The following is a 20,050-nucleotide window of genomic DNA, read 5'->3' as shown; positions in this document are numbered from 1 at the left end:
TTTACATCTGTCATTACTAACTAATACGCTTCCTTGACCTGGGTAGAATACACTCAGAGCAACTAAAACTTCACCTCTTTTAGCCATTCGTCCAGCCACAGTGAACTGGACTGAGTCATTGGCGGCTCCTTTGCCACGGCTCTTCCACTGTTCCTCCTTGTCTTTGAGGGTCTTCATCCTTTCAGCCAATGACATCTTGGGCTCCAGATCAAATCCGGACTTCTGTTGGATTTAAATACAAAACCACTGTAAAACTTTGCAACAGTGTTATTAACAAGCTATACGGGACACAGGAACAGTTAGAAGGATGCATGGTCCCATGACTTTCTAATTTATTTTGCAGAAGCTTGGCTCTGTCCAAAAGCAACCATATTGAGGCGATTTTATTTATGACTGTATTTATATAAACACAAAACACGGAGAACCTTGAATCCTGATGGTTAGACAGTTTTTATGTATCACTACCATCCATCCGTAGAGTTAAATAGTGTTCCTTGTGTGATTTACTCCTGCTGCCAATTTCACACCTGAACTCAACTGTAAAAATGAACCAGTGACTTTTTACTGCCCCCCTGTCCCACTGGAACTGTGTTACAGTAAATAATGGTCCTAAATATCTGAAGCATTTTATGTTCCAACAAAGAATTTTGCAGCCACTGATTCCTCTTTGACAAATAATGAGCTTTTCAGTGTGGCTAAATCACCACGAGTGGCAACTTTCACATACTCAAGCAAAATCGGCGTATCTTTATATTATGACTGCAGAAATCAATTCTAACAAAAATAAAAGAGTTTGTTGCAGACAGTTGTAAAAAAATGTCAACTCAAGTGAAAGAAAGGCTATTTTGACACAAATTGTAATCCTTGCAGCAAATTCTTGTGGCAATTGTGATGTGCATCCTACAGCACTGGGTTTATGTAAAAGACAAACAAATGGCAGGGAATCCCTTAACCAAACGGCTCAGTGAAGCTATGGTGGATTTTTCCTTGTGGATGAATGATGATCTGTGTAATCTGCTGGCTGTCGTCATCTTCACGCTCCGTAGAGTCAATTTAAACATTTACAGATGTCAGTGGCTTTAAAGAGAAAAAGATGTCTGGCTGAAACTTTGCTGAGCAGCGGTGTAGCTTGAGAAATCAGAAGAAAAAATAAGTTGCTCATCCTTAACACAGAGTTAAGGTTATAATTATCTTTAGCTATATCTCTAAGTCAGCTGAGTACTCAGCCAAATTAGATGTCCCAAGCATAATGTAATTTACACTAAGAGGGTGATATTTTACCTCTAGGAAGTTTTCTCCACAAGTTTTACTTACTAAACACAAAACAGACAAGAACAAAACAAAACAAACAAACGAAACGACGTTTGACTCATTACCAAGAATATGTGAAGCCAGAACCTAAAACCAGTGATTCAATTAACTGGCAAATGTTTTGTCTGCATGTGTTTTTACCTTGTACTCATTTCTTCCCATGTGTCCACAGAACAAAAAAAAAAAACAAAAAGCTCTGAGCTTTCATGTGTCAAGTTCATTTTAAGAAGGATTAACTGTTAAGCCTGTTAAGCAGAAGCAAGTAGCAGTTAAACTATATATTCATTATACGGAAAACGCACAATCTTTGTGGAGAGCAGATACTATTTCTCCATGTCTCCCTCACTCTGTGCAAACATCTTTTCTTTTTTACTTAAATGTCAAACATGTTGCATTGATGGTCAGATATGGGACAAAAGTTAAAGGAATTCTATTTAAGAGGGCTTGTATGCACAAAGAAAGACTGCAAATTGCTGTCACTCCTTTATACACACATACACTCTCTTACACCAATGGAAACAAAGCTTCCATGATCAACCTTCTCCACCTACTGAGTACCAGTATTATTTTTTTTTACACCAGGATTGGTTGAATCCCATTTAATTTACCTTTGAATACTTAAACAAAAAACAAAAACACACCAGTTTTGTTCTACATTATACTACAGTCTCTTAACACATGTACTTGTCCTGAAGCCCTCTCACGCAATAATATTCTGTTAAGAGTCCATCAAGCAAGAAGCCTGTCTCTGGAGTCAATCAGACAGGGGAAATACTTTGGCCTGACAGGACCCCAGAGAGAGGGGAGGAAAAAGCCCCAAACCACCAGAAAACCATTTTTTTTCAACCCTGCAGTACTGTACAGTGTAAACAGCTCCTCAGCTGAACCACTGACACAGATATCAACCACCTGTGAACCAGCAAAAAAAAAAAAAAAAGAAAAATCATTCCTGGGGCAACACCAGGTGAGCTCTGGCTTAGTGGGAAACAAAAAAAGGTGAGATACTGTTCAGGAAACATGTTGGAAGATTAAAAACATTGTCAGAAATTAAGCCCATGCAAAACAAGCACATGCAACACGCATGTGTACACACTCACCTGAAGGAATGGGGAAAGACAGGCAGGTGTCAAAGAAAGGGGAGGAGTCTGCAAGTGTATATAGAGGCCATAGGAACGCAGAGGACAGTAGAAACTGAGACAGCGGTAAACAGAAGAGGGAATACAAGAAGAGAAGAAGAAAACAGGAGAATTACAAGCGGAAAATAGGGACGAAGCAGGGCAGCATTAGACTCTAGCAGCTGGAGTTACTGTGACCAAAGGATCTCTAGGTCATTTGCTGAGTGTAAATAGAACAGAAGATGAAAAAGTGGCTGGAATGAGAATGTTTATATCAATGCTTTAAAAAGGAGATGCAAATAATTACAGAGTGCAATGAGCACAAATAAATCATTCATATTTGAAGTGTATGGGTCTAAAAGTGACCTTCCCATTTAGTTAATTAAACATACATTTTCCCATTGGTATATTTGATGTTGGGAATCCCCTCCCCAAGAAAAAAAAAAAGAAAAAGAAAAAAAGTCCCCCAGATAAGGTTCTGATTAAGGCTACATTGACAATTTACTTCAAAATATTAAACTTAACTTCAGCTAAATATATACAATTCACGTACTGGAAATGACCACACCAAGACCAATGTTTTCAACTAATAATGAACACACTTCAGTCTCTGCGTGGGAGCTGCACTGTGAATTTTTCTAACTTTTGAAGAGATGACAAATTCTTTGTTGAGACATCACTGGAATATGAAACCCAGACATTTAGCACTCTTCAAAGACTGGAAGGAATTTCTTAATTATTTATTTAAACGTTGGATTTAGTAAAGGGAACTAAAAAAGAGTGCAACCTAGTGTTATCCAAGAGCTGTATTAATGCACACAAAGCAGGAATTTTTTTTTTTTTTTTTTTTGTTAACAAGGAGAAAGCTGACATTGGTCAACACAACTTATGACTAACAGCCATTCCTCAGGACACAGCCAACTCTCTTTAAATCAAATTTACAGCAAGGTATCACTTTACAACACCATGGTGCACAGAAAGGTTTTGCAGGCTTGACAGGAAACATCTGGACATGATCATTGGTTGAACCATACAGGTTACATTCAACACTCTCTCACATCTCTACCAAAATGCAGTCATCTCACTTCAATGTGCAAACTCCGAAAAGATAATATGAAAACCAATTGCTGTTCCTAAAATCTAACAACAACAAAGCAAATAAAAACAAACAAATAAGCAAAACAAAACAAAAAAAAAGAACAAGATTGATTTTATGCAGACATGGCATTAATAGCTGTAATTTAGCCAAACTATGCATTTCCCACATTAGTAACAAGTTTCCCAAACCTGTACAGAAGCAACTACAGCAAATATCTGTTTCCACTTCATAGGAAATAGCTAGAACCACTATAGATACATGTAGATAACAGCTTGGCTCTTGTTTTTGTGTGCAAGTGTAGAAGATGTAGTTTATGTGCCATTAATGGAAATGCAGTAAATCTTTATGGTCTTTTTGCTGATTAAATGTTACGAAGATAGACCACACAAATATAGAATGACATCATACATCAGTATTTGACTGAGGAATTGCTCTAATTTTATAGAGGGGCTTTTTCCAGTCTTGAGTGAGTCTGAGGTTAGCTCATCTTGGGATGAAGTATGAACTCAAACCAGAAATCCCCAAGGAGGTTCACTGAACTTGACAGACATCAGGCCAGAAGATGCTCTGTTTAAATACATGACATCACCCCAACTAAATGTTTTTGGGATCTCCATGTGGAACACAGGGGTGCTATCCATGGAGAGGTTATAACCTAGTGTTCCATTGTGCAGGTAGTATTTCAGTTGTCTTTACACACTCTGATCACCTATGGTGACCTGTGGAAATTTGTGTGACGCACATGTTCAGGTACAGTTGTTACAAAGAAAACTATGATCAACATGACCGTTTGCTTATGGATTTGTTTATTTTTGCAGCTTTGAGATGAGAAAAGAAAAAGGGAGTACAAAAACCAATAAAAGAAGGAAGCATTAGCTTGGAAAGCTTGCAGGTGTTTGGTCATGGTGTAGGATTTTGTTTTTACAAGCGAGTAGGTGTGTCTTTGATTCTCTTTGGGAGGCTAACTAAGCTCTGGATCTTTAGTCCCAAATCTGCTGCAACCCCCAAGCCTTCCTAACCACACACCCTCTTGGCAGCAACCCCGGGAAGTAAGCTGATTCAGCAGAGAAAGAAATGTGTCTGCAGCCAATTTCTTTCCTCAGCTCAACACAAAGCTGAGGAGAAGCAACAATATTAGTTTCTTACCTCATTACTGCCACATCTCCAACCCCCCAAAAACAGATAACTCTTTATTTTGTGGCTGATTTAAAAGCAATGCTCCATCAATAAAAGTGGCTTTTATCTCTCTCTGTAAGACTGTGATACATATGTGGTTTGGGTTTGTCAAATTGCAGAAAAATAACCACCCAGCATGATGGGAATGATTTAGAATATGGCAAAGTTTAAATTTGATTTTAAAATCCTGAAAAAAATGTCTCTGGTTTGACAGCTTGCAGGCATGTTCCCACAAGATGCCAATTGATAGCACTCAGATCAGCCGAAATTAGCTTTACTAGCACTGCAAATGACTTGAGTTCACATGCAACTAAAGTTTTTCTATGTATCCAAATGAACGTTTGTAAAGTTAACCAGCATCAAATTATTTGATTGAAATTTTGTTCTTTTAAAATGATTCTCTAACATGTAGTTAGAAGGAAATTAACACAAGTGTTAAAATATACCAAGTCTTCAACTCTGCAGCAGAACACAAACGTGAGCTGAGTACACAGAACTAACCTTTTTTTTCCAGGAATTTTCAGCATCTTGGAGCTGGCTGAAGCGATCAGCCAATGATGTTTGGATCACCTCAGAATGCTTTTGCTTCTTCAGTCCTTCTCTGCTCCTACTCTCTTCACCCGTCACCTCTGCCAGTCTGTTAATAAATAAATGAACAACTTTACAACCTTGGCTACACAGTGGTGTGGTGGTTAGCACTGTGGCCTCCTGGCAAGAAGGTCACTGGTTCGAGCCTCGGCTGTGGGGAGGTTCAAACTGGGGGCAGGTGGCCTTGCTGTGTGGAGTTTGCATGTTCTCCCCGTATTTACATGGGTTCTCTCTGGGTACTCCGGCTTCCTCCCACTAATGAACAAAGCAGTACAGATAATTAATGAATTTACTATCTTTACTTTGGATTTAAGTGTAGGGGTGAAAGTAGTATTTCTGAGCTTGTCTATAAGTTGATCAGAGTTTCATTATAATATTGTAAACATGGACACAGAATTGAGATTGTGTTGTAGGTTAGGAGGAACGAGCTAAACCATGTGACATTTTCCACACATTAAGATTGTGGACATTATCATAGACAGATATGTATTGCTAACATGGCCACTCGTCAACAGCTGCACTGTAATGGAGTTAAACAGAAAGCAGTCAGCAGATATGTCTGACATACTTTCAGAGAGATAAAGATCCAGAGGCTACGGAATCAAAACAAAAGAAATGCATCTATGTTTTATAGAACTGTCTATGGTCAGCTCAACATACCTTACCCTTATAAAGACAGCGTGGGAGTGTGACCTAAATATGAATTATAAGGGGAAACTACCTTTGGTTTAATCTCGCCTCAGGTGTCCCTCCACAGAATTCAGAATTGCTATACAAACACTAAATTAGCCTTTTTTTTTAAAAATTAGCCTTCCAACCCAGCTAGCCCAGAGACTGGTCTTTCTTGATCGAAGTTTAACAGTCTCCCACAACACATGCCTGCTGGTTAGAGGAGATTCTTTTCCATTTCAGACTTAATAAGCTCAGGTTCTCACTTTTGAACTTTTCAGTTATTCAAGGATAGATCAGAGTCCTTTTTGGAACTAGTTAACCTACTTAGCTCTCAGGGAAGTATGTTCTCATTTTTTTCTTGTAAAAAATAAAAAAAACACTTCACTTCATACACCCACTTCCAAATGATTTGTTCACTTTTGGGGGGAGAAAAAAAATCTTTATATACATTTGGAAAGATTCAGAGGATTTTTTAAAGTGAATTTTTAGTCTTTGTCATTATATCAAATGTATTTGTTTGTTGTTTATTTATTGAATCTGGTCTTATAAGTAACCCCTATGAAAGTAAACAAAAAACAAGGAGATTATCTTTTTATTTTACTTTGTTTGCAGTACTGATCATATGCATGCCATTTGCCAGCTTACATGAGTTTTTGTGAAACTTGACATTTTAGATATTTGATGTTTCTGTTCTCTTTGTTTTATTGCCCATTTAGGCTTTAGACTTAGTGCCTTATTACTATGCTCCCATTTGTGTACATCCTGACCTCTGTTTAAGTGACGAGCCCAGACTTCCATCCAAACTGCTCTCTAGTTCGTCGACATCCTCTGACATTGTGGAAGTCTTCTCCAGGCTCTCATCGGGCGAGGGGCTCCGCATCTCCTCAAAACTCCCTCTGCTGCTAGTGCTGCTGCCACCATCCCCCTGTTCTCTGTCCATGCTGAAGCTCCCACCGTCTGTGATATCATCAGCTAATGACTCATCCTCTTTGTCACTTTGCCCGTTGATTTCTTCCTCCACCTCTTCCTCCCCCTCCTCCTCCTTCTCATCCTCTTCCTCCCTGCTCTCAGAGTGGCTCAGGGTTACACCGCTTTGCCGGGTTGGCACATGTTCAGACATCGAGCACTCGCTGTGCTCTGATTCCACACTGGTAGAGCGGCTTTTCTTTAGGATTCCCTTGATGCCTTGAGGCCCAGAGTCTTGGCGCTGCAGGGAGGGCAGAGAATGGCAGGGAGAACTAGGAGGGGGGGAGTAGTCGCTGTTCTTTGTGAAGGAAAGAGCTTTATCTGACAGGATACTGGAAGGCTAAGAGGGAGGAGGAAGCAGAGACCATTACAGTTTTATTATTTGGAAAACACTTTTTTAAATTTATTACCAAGTCTAACACAAACTTGGAAGTGGATACTGGATTAATGCAAGTTACTCTTCAAAAAGACCATTTTTAAAATTGGTTTTACTATTAGTTTCCACAAAAACAATTAAAACACATTTTCATATTTCACATATACAAAAAAAAACTTCCATTCACAACTGCTGCTTTTACTTTCAGTGACCCACTGCTGTTAACAAGAGACTATGTGAATGTGTTGAATGAGAAAAATGGGTTAGACACAGTAAAGCCATAAAAAAGGCAGAAAAGATTACACTCATTTATTCTAAGATTTAATAAGTGAAAAGAAAAAAAAACTAATATTGTGTCAAGAAGGATTAAAAAAGGATTTTCCATTTGTCAGGAAATCTGTAAGACATGTTTAGGGTCTTTAATAGCTTACAGATGCTTCCAAACCAAACTAACTGAAAATATCCAACACTGAAGCTGTAATCACGCATTTAAAATAGTATTACTTTCTTCAAAATACACTCTGAATGATGTATGTGTTGTGTGTGTTCAATGTGTTATCACTTAAAAGAAACAACAGCAGCTGGAGCAGCATCAGGCATCTCACTGACAGGCCAAAGGTTGGGGAGGCGTGCTGATTTAGAAGGAGAAGCAGATTGTGAGGCCAGGCTGGGTGTGACAGAGCATGGTAACCTGGTGGTCTGCTTTAATGAGCACCAGAGTGCATAATGCATCTAGGCATTTGTGTGGAAAGAAAAGTATGTGGTGATAATTTTATTACCTGTGGAGATTGGTTTAAGTTTTGGGTAAAGTAATAATATTTTGTCCGGACAGGAAAAGAGCATGTGCGTGCGTGTGTGTGTCAATCCTCCAACCCGATGTTAGTGTCATGAATTATAATCTGTAAGTAGAGTTCAAAAGCAGAAAACTAAAACTAAAGCAGACTGAAGAAAAACAAAGCCAAAGGTAAGATGAGTAAGAGGTTTGGAATTAGCTTACATATGGTGTTTTTCAGTGTAACAGCAGCGGTAGAAAACAAAAGCCACAGAGACATTTTATACAGACAAGCCAACTGATTTATGAAAACCGATTCTTATCCTGATGATAAGTTTCAGAGCTTTTGTTCTGCAAAATACATCACTTTAAGGGAAAGCTGACCTTTTCCTCTGTGGTGGCAGAATGTCCAAGTGTCTCCTTCCAGGAAGATTCATCTGTGGACTTCTCTGTTACCTTTCTGATACTGGCTTTAGGGCAGCTGATATGTCAGCAAAAATGGACAAAGATTGTGGAAAGACACAAAGATGGAAACAATATGTAAAATATTAATGCAAAGACAATTCCGTCATTGCATCTATTATAAAGGGTTTTTATTTCTAATTCATGTGGGAAATCGCACAGCATAATCTTACCCAACAACTAACAAAAGATTTTCTAATGGGAAATAGAATGCATTTATCCAGAGCTTTTCCAGTCTCATCGACCACTCAGTACACTTACAGCATGATCCACATTCACACACATCTATACAGCACTTCTGTCTGTCCATAATACACTAAAGACTGAGAGCAATTAGTTTCAGCATCTTACCCAGAGATACTTGGACATTAAAACTGGAAAATGATGAGCTCCTGCTTATCTTGTGATCTTGATTTTGAGTTGACTGATTTGTGAGGAAACTGAGAACAATTTGCAGACATCCACACTCTATGCAGACAATAATATTACCAGTCACATCTTTAATGTAACCACACAATCTCAAAAGTCAGATGCACACTCTACCAAGTTTACAGTGCTAAGTAACCTCCAACTCTCACTGTCTGGTTTGAAATATTATGGATACAACTACTACTACAACAGGCACCTGAGTGTCTGTATGTCTATGTGTGTGTGAATAAGAAATGTGTGTTGCTAAAGGCGAGCTTTGCAGGTTTATCTAGTTTATCTCTGCAGCTGTTTACAATGTTCAACACCCTTTCAAGTGATCTGTAATTACACGTGTCTGCTAGTAGCAATCTGATTGCTTGTTTTGTGTGCAATAAAGTCAACAGGTTTCATTGCAGGCGAGCAAAATACGTTAATACAGTCTAACAAAATGATCCGAGCATGCTAGCAAGGGAATCAGTCAGAATCATTCACCTGGTATGATTTTCCTCTTCATCATTGCTAATTAGCTGATGTTTTACTCTTTCATCGCCAGGCTGGCCGCTGCTTCCGTCATCCATCCCCTCAAATTCCTACAAATAAAGAGGGGAAGAGAGAGAGAAAGAGAGAGCGAGAGAGAGAGAAAGAGAGAGAGAGACCTGAACTTATGTATTATGCTTAAGTTTAATAGAAATCTTGCTGAAGCCTTACAACACCAGCTGTAAAGGATTTCTTGATCAGGGAAGTGAATAAATAAGGCTCCACCCATTTAAGAAAAGCAGTTAACCCTTGCAACACTTTATCAGAGCTGTTTAGAGCTCAGGGTGGTGTTGTGTGACTGTGAGGTAGGATGTAGCTGGAAAAGAGTAAGTGTGAGAGATAGAAGAGCATGCAAGATTCACCCACCATAAGCCCTATATAAACTCATATTGCTGAATTTTGTGATGAGGGCATAGTAGACTTTGTCTATTGATGAATCTTTGGTGAAAGTCGTTTCTGTGCGGGTGTCTCTGCCACCCTAAAGTAAACAAAATCCTCCTAGAGGTTTTCTTCAGTCAAACTGCGAGTTTGCTTTGCTTTCTGACAATTCTCTAAGCACATTCCTCAGGAAGTTTTCTTGGTCTACAACAATTTATCAATTTCTTCTTAAGCATAACCACCATTTCTCAATTAAATGACCCAGAGGAACAGTTACATGAACACACTTTCATACAATTTATCTAGCTTGAAACCTTCTAATACTTTTTGGGCAAGAGTTTATCTCTAGACAACATTTACAAAGTTTTGACAAGTGCATTACCTAGTCGTTCCTGTCAAATCATTATCCAATAATAGTGATCCACACATCATAAGTCTAACAAGACATTTAATATGCAGCTAAATCTCCATGGATGACAACAGGTTAAAATAATAATAACAAGCCGACTGATAGTGTACTCAGTTCTTCAACTACTTAACTTAATAGAAATAGTATTTTTATTTTTTTTAAAAACAGCATAATTTGTTTAAAAAGAAACTAAACAAAAGCCAGACACCATACATCTGACTTAAACTTTGTGTTGTATAGATTGTACTAGTGAGAAATCTTCCAATCAGTGTACAGAGTAAAACATGTTTGTGAGTAAACACTGTAATGGACCCCTTGAGGTGACCTAGTGAAAGTAATTGGATCTCCAGTTGTGAGGAACACAGCAAACATTTCCCAAAATTTAGAGAAGCCTCTAATGAATTAAGTGATGCTCACTGATCATAAAGAAGGAACTTATTTTCCACCCAGCAGGATTTATTCTCCTTTGCATAGAGAAATTCAGTCAGGAAATTTGACATATAAATGAGCTGTGTCTCTCTCATAAAGTCTTCTAGTACTTGTTTTATTGCCCAAATCTCTTGGTGGAAAGCAGACGTACTGTAACCTCACTCTTACTCCATCTGTATTGATGGAGACTTTGACTCACCGGTTTTAAACGGAGAATGTGGAGGGGAAATGAGTGATTGGGGAAAAGTGAAGACAGAAAAAATATATATGTGGCTGCTGTTGACGGTTGAATAAAAGACCTTTAAATAAGAGATTGAGGTTAGAATAAAAGATGTATAGGAAGGAGTATTGTGGTTGTAAGTGTAAGATATCATTTGAAAGGTTGTGAGATGTAGAATGTCAACAAACTTCAGTCAGTCTCAGTGAGAGCTTGTTTTCCCAGAAGGTTGTTGGTTGGAGCAACTTGCTACCATCTGGGTTCACTTGGCCAAGTTGGCACTGGTCCTGGCCTGCAAATGCCATATTAGAACAGCTATTTACATCTAACATTACGAAACCTAACCACTTCTGAAACCTAAGCAGCCTGGGAAAACCAGATTCTTCATTTGTAAGCTCAGATGTGAAGATCTCCCTTTGGATCAGGGACATTCTCCAGTCTCTGTTCCAGAGTCCATCTTATAGGCTGAAAACTTTTCTTCCCACAATTGGTTTAAGACTTCCATGGACTGTGTGTGCTGAACTCATGACTTTGGCCAGGCTTGCATCCAGGTGCAGGACAGCTCAGAGCTGTAAGGAATGGCTCAATTTGTTATTAATGGAGCAAACTTCCAGAAAGGAACTGAAGTGTGCACCAGCTGCACTGGAAAAGGCTTTGAGTAAGTCTGCACGCAAAATGAACGAATTAACCGCAGACTATAGAAAAATGTACCAACTGTGACATCCCCTGGAAATGAGTAAATTCAAGTTTGGAAGCTTGGGTTTTGGCTGTCACCTTGATGCTTTTGGAGTTATTGTAGTTAAAGTAAACACAAGCTTGGATAGGACAGGGTTGGAAAAGTTTCTCATGAGGCTATATTTTTTTCTTTTTCATTCTAAATTCAAATATTTGTCCAAATGTGGTAAATAAATAGAAGTGTAATCACATTTACATTTAAATCAAAATTCAAATCATCAATAAAAACAAGTGACGTGTTGTAATACTTTTACCTAAAGATCCAGCTGAGGGAACTTTAAAAACCCCCCATCATCCTGACCTCTTGTATGCTAACTGGACTTTGAGTAAACTAATGAAATATTTGCAACAAGGTTGGAGGACAGTAGTGAGAAAAGCAATCCTGACTTGACAATCACAACCAAAAAGCACCAGAAAAGCATTTTAGATTCATAATTCTATACTGAAGATAGAATCCAAAATCTAAATTAAATTTAGCCTTAGCTTGACTGTAAACCAAGAGTTTACACCCACTATAATGATTTACATTGAGTAAATGATTGTGTTTTGCCCAAAAAAGTGATTTTGGTCCTCATCAGGGAGCACAAAAGATTGTAATTACAATAACCCTGTTATGGGAAAACAAACACAGACACATTAGTCACAGTCACAAAGAGAAGTGAAACAAAATAAACTGCTGTACCTTAAAATGAGACTTCTTGGAAGTGACACCTTTGTTGCCCAAGTCCACAGGCTTCTTATCAGCTGAAAAGAACACATACACAATATTAAACATCAGTGTTTCCCCGGCGACCCCAACAAGACCCACGCCCCACTAGAACGTCACTTTCATTTATTTTGATCTGGGTTTTTATACAGTGCTGTCACAAGTTGGTTTTACACAGAGAACATCATGTCCATCATGGTAGCATGCACAACTAAACAGGCAGAATCTACCATCATTTTATCATTTTCTGAGTCATATTACGGCTTAAAATGGATCCAATATTCTTTGTAGGTTTTATTAACATCCACACATTATCTGAAACCTGAATTTTAAGAATATTTAGAGCAACTCCACTGAATGAAACAGTCTTCATCAGGACATTTAAAAACTGTTTACCATTGCATTTAGGTCATTTATGAAAAATAGGTCTGCGAAGAAGTTTGGAAATTCAATGTGACTTTACAGCTTAGCGTAGCTTTTACATGAAGTTTAAATAATTATGTTATTACCAAACATGTCATACTCACACCGTATGATATGGGTAGGTTACGGCTAGAATTGATGAATACATGACTTAGCAGAGCTGATTTTAAGGTTATTCACATTCTGTTTATTAAGCCTGTAAGTTACACATGTGAAATTGAAGAGTCAAAACAGACTAATTATTATTAGTGTGCTTTGTTCCATCCATCCATCTATGATGGATCACAGATGGATGGTACCCACATGTTTATGCAATATTAGCACAAACACTGATCACACAAAAGCACATAATGCAAACATATTCTGGCAAACTCCTCCTCACTAATCTGCCTCTCAGAATATGATGCACTAAAAATGACAATGAATTACACACAAATGCAAACGTATGTAAAAAGACACAAATGCTTTTCAAGAGATTAAGTGACGGTATGAGGGACTACAGTTTTTAAAAGCTAGGCAATGAAGCTAATTATTTTATTAGCTTCACTAGCTTTTCAGAAACGTCTTTGGAACTAGAAGGTTAATGAAACGTTAAATGTGTCCACTGGCTTCTGGTAGCATCTGGAAAGTTGCTTAGCAACAGTGGATTCAGTAAGTCGTCACTGCAATAGATCAACAGAGACATATTTGACTTTTTGTATGGAAGATTTAATTCTCATCATGTTTAACATCTGTGCTAGAGAAAAGGAGAATGAAGTCTCATGTGAACTGTCTAATGAAAAACAGACCTGAGAATATAATCTTCTAATCTGAACAAGAGGAAACCACTACATTTGATGGTATTCCAAAACAACACAAATTTCTTCAGTCATCCCACTTGAATCCACTCTCCCCCATAAATCTGTTTTTATTGCCTCGACAATGTGAAATTTCTTGCCTAAATAATAGCTTGTTTCCAATGGAAGAAAAAACAAAAGCTCCCATTTTGTTTTATGTTTTAAAGAATCCCTGCTGTCCAGAACTTAGCATGATTTAGTTTAAGTGATGAAACACTAAGCATTGCAGACTGGTGACTCAACTCAGGCTGCACTCACAGTTTTGACTTCAGTCCAATATTTTCACATCATCAACCATCCAAGGTCAAAACTAGAGACAGTCAGCAAAAGAAGAAACTTGAGATGGAAAAAACCCTCTTAAGTTCATAGACTATTCTGTAAGGGTTTGCATCCGTCTTTCTTAAAGCTGGTAAGCGCTTATGGGATGGACCTTTGACCTGGCAACAACCAAATGTAAATATAAGCAAAGAGGCCCTGAAGAATGGTGCAACACATCAAATCTGCATGGCAAGACTTAGATCAAAGGAGATGTTTTTCCAACACAAACAAAAGTCAGATGGAATATTAACTTGGACACGCTGCACTTACTGTAGGTCACCTGACAAATGTCAGCTACTTTATTTAGTTTAATTTGCTTTAAAAGGCACTGACTGTCCAATTCTGTCTTTGCTGTTTTACATTACATGTCCTCATCATAGCTTTTTTTTGGAAAGAAGCTGGAACCAGAGTTACTGCAATGAATAAGCTATTCAAGTTGGTGTGTAAGCACCATAATCAAACGCTCAGCATTTGGTTAGACTTTAATTTATTTACACATGACACAATAGGTCTGTCGTTTGAAAAGTCTGTACATATCTTAAATAAAAATGCCAGATTACAGAATTTGGGTACAAGCCATCATTGATTTTTTTAGGTTTCTGCTACCATTATAAAAATAGTGAATGAAAAGCCTCCCATTAAGACTATAGGAAACTGTGATCTTGTCTTAGAACAAACAAAATACCACACAAATACATCTATGCTTTTAAGTTCAATTATAATATAAACGGATTTACAATAAATTAGACTCACACTTGCAGCTCCCAGTCTGTAAATTAAGCTGACTGTGTAACTCTTCATGTTAATTTTCTCATACGAAACTTTAGATAGGGGTTAAATCCTTCACTTCTGATGATTTCTCAACAGCAAAACTGAGTCAAGCACAGAGCTACATTTATTTTCTTCCATTACTCCTCTGTACACGAGTATTAAAAAGCCAACATCAATAAACCAAATAGGTGATCCGACATCAACAATGAGCTCAGTATTCCTTTGAGAGGGAGTAATCGAAAGCTCTTGAATTAGAAAGCATTCTGTAGAACAATAGATGACCTGAGTGCAGTGAAAGTGGAGGGTTCATCTTACCCATAGGCTCCTCTGTGTCATCAGTTTCCAGCAGCCTAGCAGAGAAAGACAGAGACAAATGAGGTCATTCGCAAACATAATTAAGTAATTAAATTATATGTCTGTTACAACTAACGCTTGTAAAACAAGAAAAAGAAAAAAAAAAAAAGTTTTGAACCATTAAAGTCTAAAAATGCATTCACACTCATTTAATATAAATGATCCCATGTAAGCTTGTAACAGGAGAAAAGCAGCTAGCCACTTACTGTGCCTCACATGATATGAATCATACAACATTTACACACATTTCTCTTCTAGTTGCAAATGTGCTGTGATGAAACAGCAACGCCTGTGTAGTATCTGAAGGTGGCCATTCATCTCTAAGTAATGGGTGTTAAAAATGGATGTAGACAGCGGCTGCCTGTGGGTTAGCAGTGATGATGTAACAGGAGGAGGGGAGACTGCTATATTACGCACAATAGAGAATCAAAAAGGACATTGGGGAAGGGTCAAAGGTTATTGAGGAAGGGCAGACAGTGGCAAGCTGCACAGTCGACATGGGTCCAGCTGGGCACTGCGTGATTGGCATTGCTTGCATAGAACCAAGTTTATTTAAAAAACTAAACCTCTTTAGTGAATCTGTTCATTTAAAATGACACTTTATTCAAAAATAGTTGGAGACCAGTCATGATGACAAGCTGTAGAGTAAAAGAACTCCTTCTCACAATATATTGTAGTATTTTCTAACATGTGTTTCATTGGATAAATAGTTGGGTGTATTTCTGTTTTTGTGGGACACATTTAGTATATTACTAAACATCTTAAAAACCCAGATATGAAACACAGACAATCCTATCGTTTCTTTCAAGCCCTGTCTTGTCATGCAACCTGACACCAGTGAAGAGTCTCACATTCCACTGCAGATTTTTGTCTCTAAAGCTTAACAGGACTCTTAGTTCCAATAAATCTTGCGTTATGTGATCCTTTTCGTTTTTAGCGTTGCATTATTTCCACATCACTGAGATAGCACAATAGTTTTCTTTGATATCATTTCATCATCTTCAGCTTTTGTGGCCATTGCTCAAATTTCTTGGCTGGCAAAGGCCTTACATGCAGGTATCTCCAAAGAAACAATCACACACATTAGTATTGCACCTACAAATTACTTCAAATAGTGGTATTTGACAGCAAAACCAGCAGTTACAATTGTAACATGGATCATTTTTGTTTCAGTGCAATGTTATGATGGGGAAATCCAGGATCCTTGCTTCTATGCACCCAGCTTAACACTCACTGACAGCGGCAGCTTTCATTAGCAGCAGTGCATGACCAAGGGGGTCCCCTAAAGAGCACAGGGGGTCCCCTACAGAGCACAGGGGGAGCACACATTCAGAGCCATTGTGATTAATGTCAACACAGTGTACCCATTTTAAAAAATAAAAAGTATGGCCACATGTTATTAATTTAACTTAGGCTTTATAGAAGGACAGAACTCAGCCAGAATAAGCTCACTTTTGAAAGCATACGACAGAGCAAGGTTTCAGCAGGGGGTGGGGCAGGGGGTCCATGGCTTTTTAGTATTTGCATGAAGGGGGTACCCAAGGAAAACAGGTTGGGAACCGCTGGTATAACATACCATTTGTCAATATAGCTGATCATTTTTCTTGACCATCTTTGAAAACAGCATAAATGGATGCTATGTCTTTAGCCAGGTGAAACGTGATAGCATCTGGTATTTCTTTCTGCCATTTGGAACCTTTTTCATTAGGTGTAACACTTGCAAAGGCTTTCAAGTTTTTTATTTTTTGTTTGTTTTGGACAACACTCAGATCTGGCTTTGCATTTGTCATACTGAGCTGTGTGTTGCCGATGTAAATGGTCAAACAAATTAGTTGCGTTACCTCTCGTTGTGGCACTGTCAACACAGAATACACATTTCGGCTACCATTCTTATTGTAGCTGTAATAATTTCAGATAACTGATCTTGCTTTTCATTTTGGCACCAAGTCTTAGCCTTTTTTTTGGAATGTCACCCTTCAGCTTTAACTTTACAAGGGAAGGGTAACTGTCTGACGCAGATAGATTCGTTGACAGTTTTATTATCACTGTGACAGCTGGGGTCCGGTTCCTGTAAGCTATTTCTTTAACAGACAGACAAGTTTCTAATAAAAGGTCTGTGAATGCATGCAAAGCTACACATCATTTAACATACTCTTATTGAAGAAATTAGAATGATTTATAAGAATATTTTGACACAACTCCAATTGCCACCTAGAACGAGTAATGTCTAGCATCAGCTGATGACTAAAAACAATAGCGTTCTGTCTCTTCTGTAATTTGCAAAAACAGGACTGTGGCATGCAGTTCATGTCATCGTAACATTGACAACTTCAGTAGTAAAAATGACTGGCATGCATGCCAGAAATAACACGTCTAATTATTAGTCTAGAACTTTGTGTGGGACTGTATAATGCAAAATATCCTTATAGTGTGTTGAACCAGTGATCTGATGAAAGACATTTTATCCAAATATATACAATTAAACATAAACATCTAATTTTATTATTGCTAGAAATATATTTTTTTAGTCTGAATCAATCTAATGATAGACCTTTGTAATCATGCTGTTTAACAATAGCACTGCCAATTAGAAAAAAAAAAATAAAAAGTTTAAATAGGTTCAGCAAATGGCTTGACTGATCAGACTAGCTGAAAAATGCTTGTTGAATGTACTCTAAAAGGTCTACTATAATACAAGACATGTCTGTGCTAAACCCATAAAATAATCAATGCATAAAATCTAGCAGGCAATCACTCACAAGTATCTTTGCATCTTGCTTCATTAAGTAACAGGCATTAAAACATAGCTGGGCTAATAACTATTTGCCTCCAAGCCCCTAACTTTGACATTATCTCAACATTCTGTCAATCTCAGTTCTGGTCTCTCTGTTGTCAGTCCCTCTGGCAGTATCTTCAGGAACAGACACGTCCAGCTATGTGCACACAACGCAATCCTCAGCTTCATTACTACCCAAACATCCACAGACCTTCGACTGGACATGTTTTCCTCCATGTAGGTACAATTCTCAGAGGAGCAATCCTGTTAACAAATAGCATACTTTTAGGTCTTCCAAGTCACCCTTACCGTCTTGTTGTATGTGAAAAAATAACAAGACGGTTAAAAGTTAAAAATCTAAGACAAACAAGCAGTCACTACATCACATTAAAATATAACATGAAGAAAAAAAAAAAGAAAAAGAAAGTGGTGCTCCTCTCCGTTCCATGCAAGGCCAACTTTGGAAGAGTTTGCCTCTGTGTTTACTTAAAAGTAGCACTAAGTGTGCCCTGAACAGGCCAGAATGTGTCTCCTCTTCACTAACTGGGAGGAAGCAAGCAAGAGATAGATATCAGTATATTTAAATAACACATGATTCTTAGGAGAAACGTCTGCACTTGCCTTCTCAAACCCAGCGCCTGCTGCAGCTCTGTTTTGTCTACTGATAACTTTTTGATACACAGACTGTTCTGTACAAACAATGGCCAAAAGAAGTGTGTGTTTGTTTTAAACTTTGTAAATGAACTCACGTTAAATGAGAAGAAATCTTTGTGGAGGAGACAATCTCAGATTTTGAGGATGAAGCTGTGTCTATTCTGAGGCGAGTAGTTTTCTCTTTTTCCTGGGCAAGATCATCACCAACATTCTCCACAGTGTCTGCCACTTTATTCCTGAAGCCCCTCCTGGTACATGATGGCTCTGATGCATTATCCTCATGTTTTTCTGTCTCCCCGGTTGCTGATGATGCCATTTCAGATGTCTCTGCAATTTTCTTGTCCTTTTTGACATATTTGGAAGTGAATTCATCTGTGTTGCCGTAGCGCTCGGCCAGCTCCCTTCTTCTTTCTGCCTTGTAGCGAGCAATTCTCTCAGCTTTTGTCTCTGGTGCAGAGCTCTGCAAGGTGTCTATTCCGTCCATTATGCAGGTCAACGCTGTTCAAGAGATCAAACTTAAAGCTTTTCCTCCAACAGATATGGTTTCCAACTTTAATTGCAGATGCGCCCTTCAAAGCACTGTATCACTTCTTTGAAAGCATTGCAGCACTGAAAACAAACAGAGGAAGACATCATTAGTTTGCTATAAGCTTTGATGAATGACCAAACAGCTGTGTCAACCTGATTGAGCAGGATATATGCTTCTGCAGATTTTATAGGAAACGGGCTTAGCTAGAGATCCCAAAAGCCAAGCCCTACACTTTCAACCCCCCTACTTCCCTCATAAAAATGATGTCAACCAGCTCAAAAAAACAACAACCAACCACAGCAGTGAGACTCATAAGCTTTATTCCACTGACTCACTTTTAGTGAGGTGATAAAAAGAGAGAAAGCAGGGGGTGAAAGTGAGAAACACACATCAAAACAACTCTTCATCCCATTTTAATTCCTACTTAGTAGAGGATTTGTATCTAGGCAAAACCTTTTTTTTTATTCTCAATATACTACATAAAATTCACTACAGAAAACACTAAACTAAATGTATTTCTGTGTACATGTTATCCAAGTCACAGGCTTGCACCCTGTCACAGGTAATATTGACTATCAGACCTACACATCCGTCATGTACTTCTGTTAATAAAAACTGATAAAAAAAAAACATCCCATTGTCACATATTTTAGCACAGTGAAAACTGCACTAAAAGAGTTTCACTCATGAAGTAAAAAAAAAAAAAAAAAAAAAATTAGAAGGCAGCGTTGAAGTCACTTTATTCCATTAAATATTCTCAGAGCAGAAACCACAAAAGGGCTCAGAAGAAGAAGTTTGAAAACTGTACTCACTTAACTGCATGCCAGCTGACAACAGCAATAATCATTATGTGTCGTTTTCGAACCCTCTACACATCAAGCACAGGGGCTTTTCTGCAGACGTTTCTCACAGGATAAGTATTTTTATGATGTTTTAGGACAGTCACGGAGAAGAGACAGCTTTATTTATACAGAGGAACAGAGAAGTTTAATGTAGCCCCCTGGTTTCCCTCAAATTACAGGGCAGGAGTTAA

The 20,050-nt window shown here is 38.2% G+C and overlaps 1 protein-coding gene across 2 annotated transcripts in view; it reads right to left on the bottom strand.

Moving 5' to 3' along the window:
* The window catches only part of svild (supervillin d), a 47,400-nt gene that overhangs the window by 16,364 nt on the left and 10,986 nt on the right, over positions 1 to 20,050 (bottom strand). For both annotated transcript variants that reach the window (XR_006008905.1, XM_041973659.1), the window contains exons 2-9: positions 18,584 to 19,097; positions 15,020 to 15,054; positions 12,333 to 12,394; positions 9,438 to 9,535; positions 8,460 to 8,556; positions 6,729 to 7,267; positions 5,203 to 5,338; positions 75 to 222 (exon numbers count right to left, since the gene is read on the bottom strand). Coding sequence is in view for 1 of the 2 variants with exons in the window: in XM_041973659.1 (XP_041829593.1) it covers positions 75 to 222; positions 5,203 to 5,338; positions 6,729 to 7,267; positions 8,460 to 8,556; positions 9,438 to 9,535; positions 12,333 to 12,394; positions 15,020 to 15,054; positions 18,584 to 18,972 (1,504 nt within the window). In the remaining variant the exon portion in view is untranslated. The remainder of the gene's footprint in view (positions 1 to 74; positions 223 to 5,202; positions 5,339 to 6,728; positions 7,268 to 8,459; positions 8,557 to 9,437; positions 9,536 to 12,332; positions 12,395 to 15,019; positions 15,055 to 18,583; positions 19,098 to 20,050) is intronic.

Source organism: Melanotaenia boesemani, chromosome 21 (genome assembly GCF_017639745.1).
Source record: "Melanotaenia boesemani isolate fMelBoe1 chromosome 21, fMelBoe1.pri, whole genome shotgun sequence".
NCBI lineage: Eukaryota > Metazoa > Chordata > Actinopteri > Atheriniformes > Melanotaeniidae > Melanotaenia > Melanotaenia boesemani.
The sequence above is the reverse complement of the archived record's forward strand: the minus strand, read 5'-3'. Positions and strand labels throughout refer to the sequence as shown.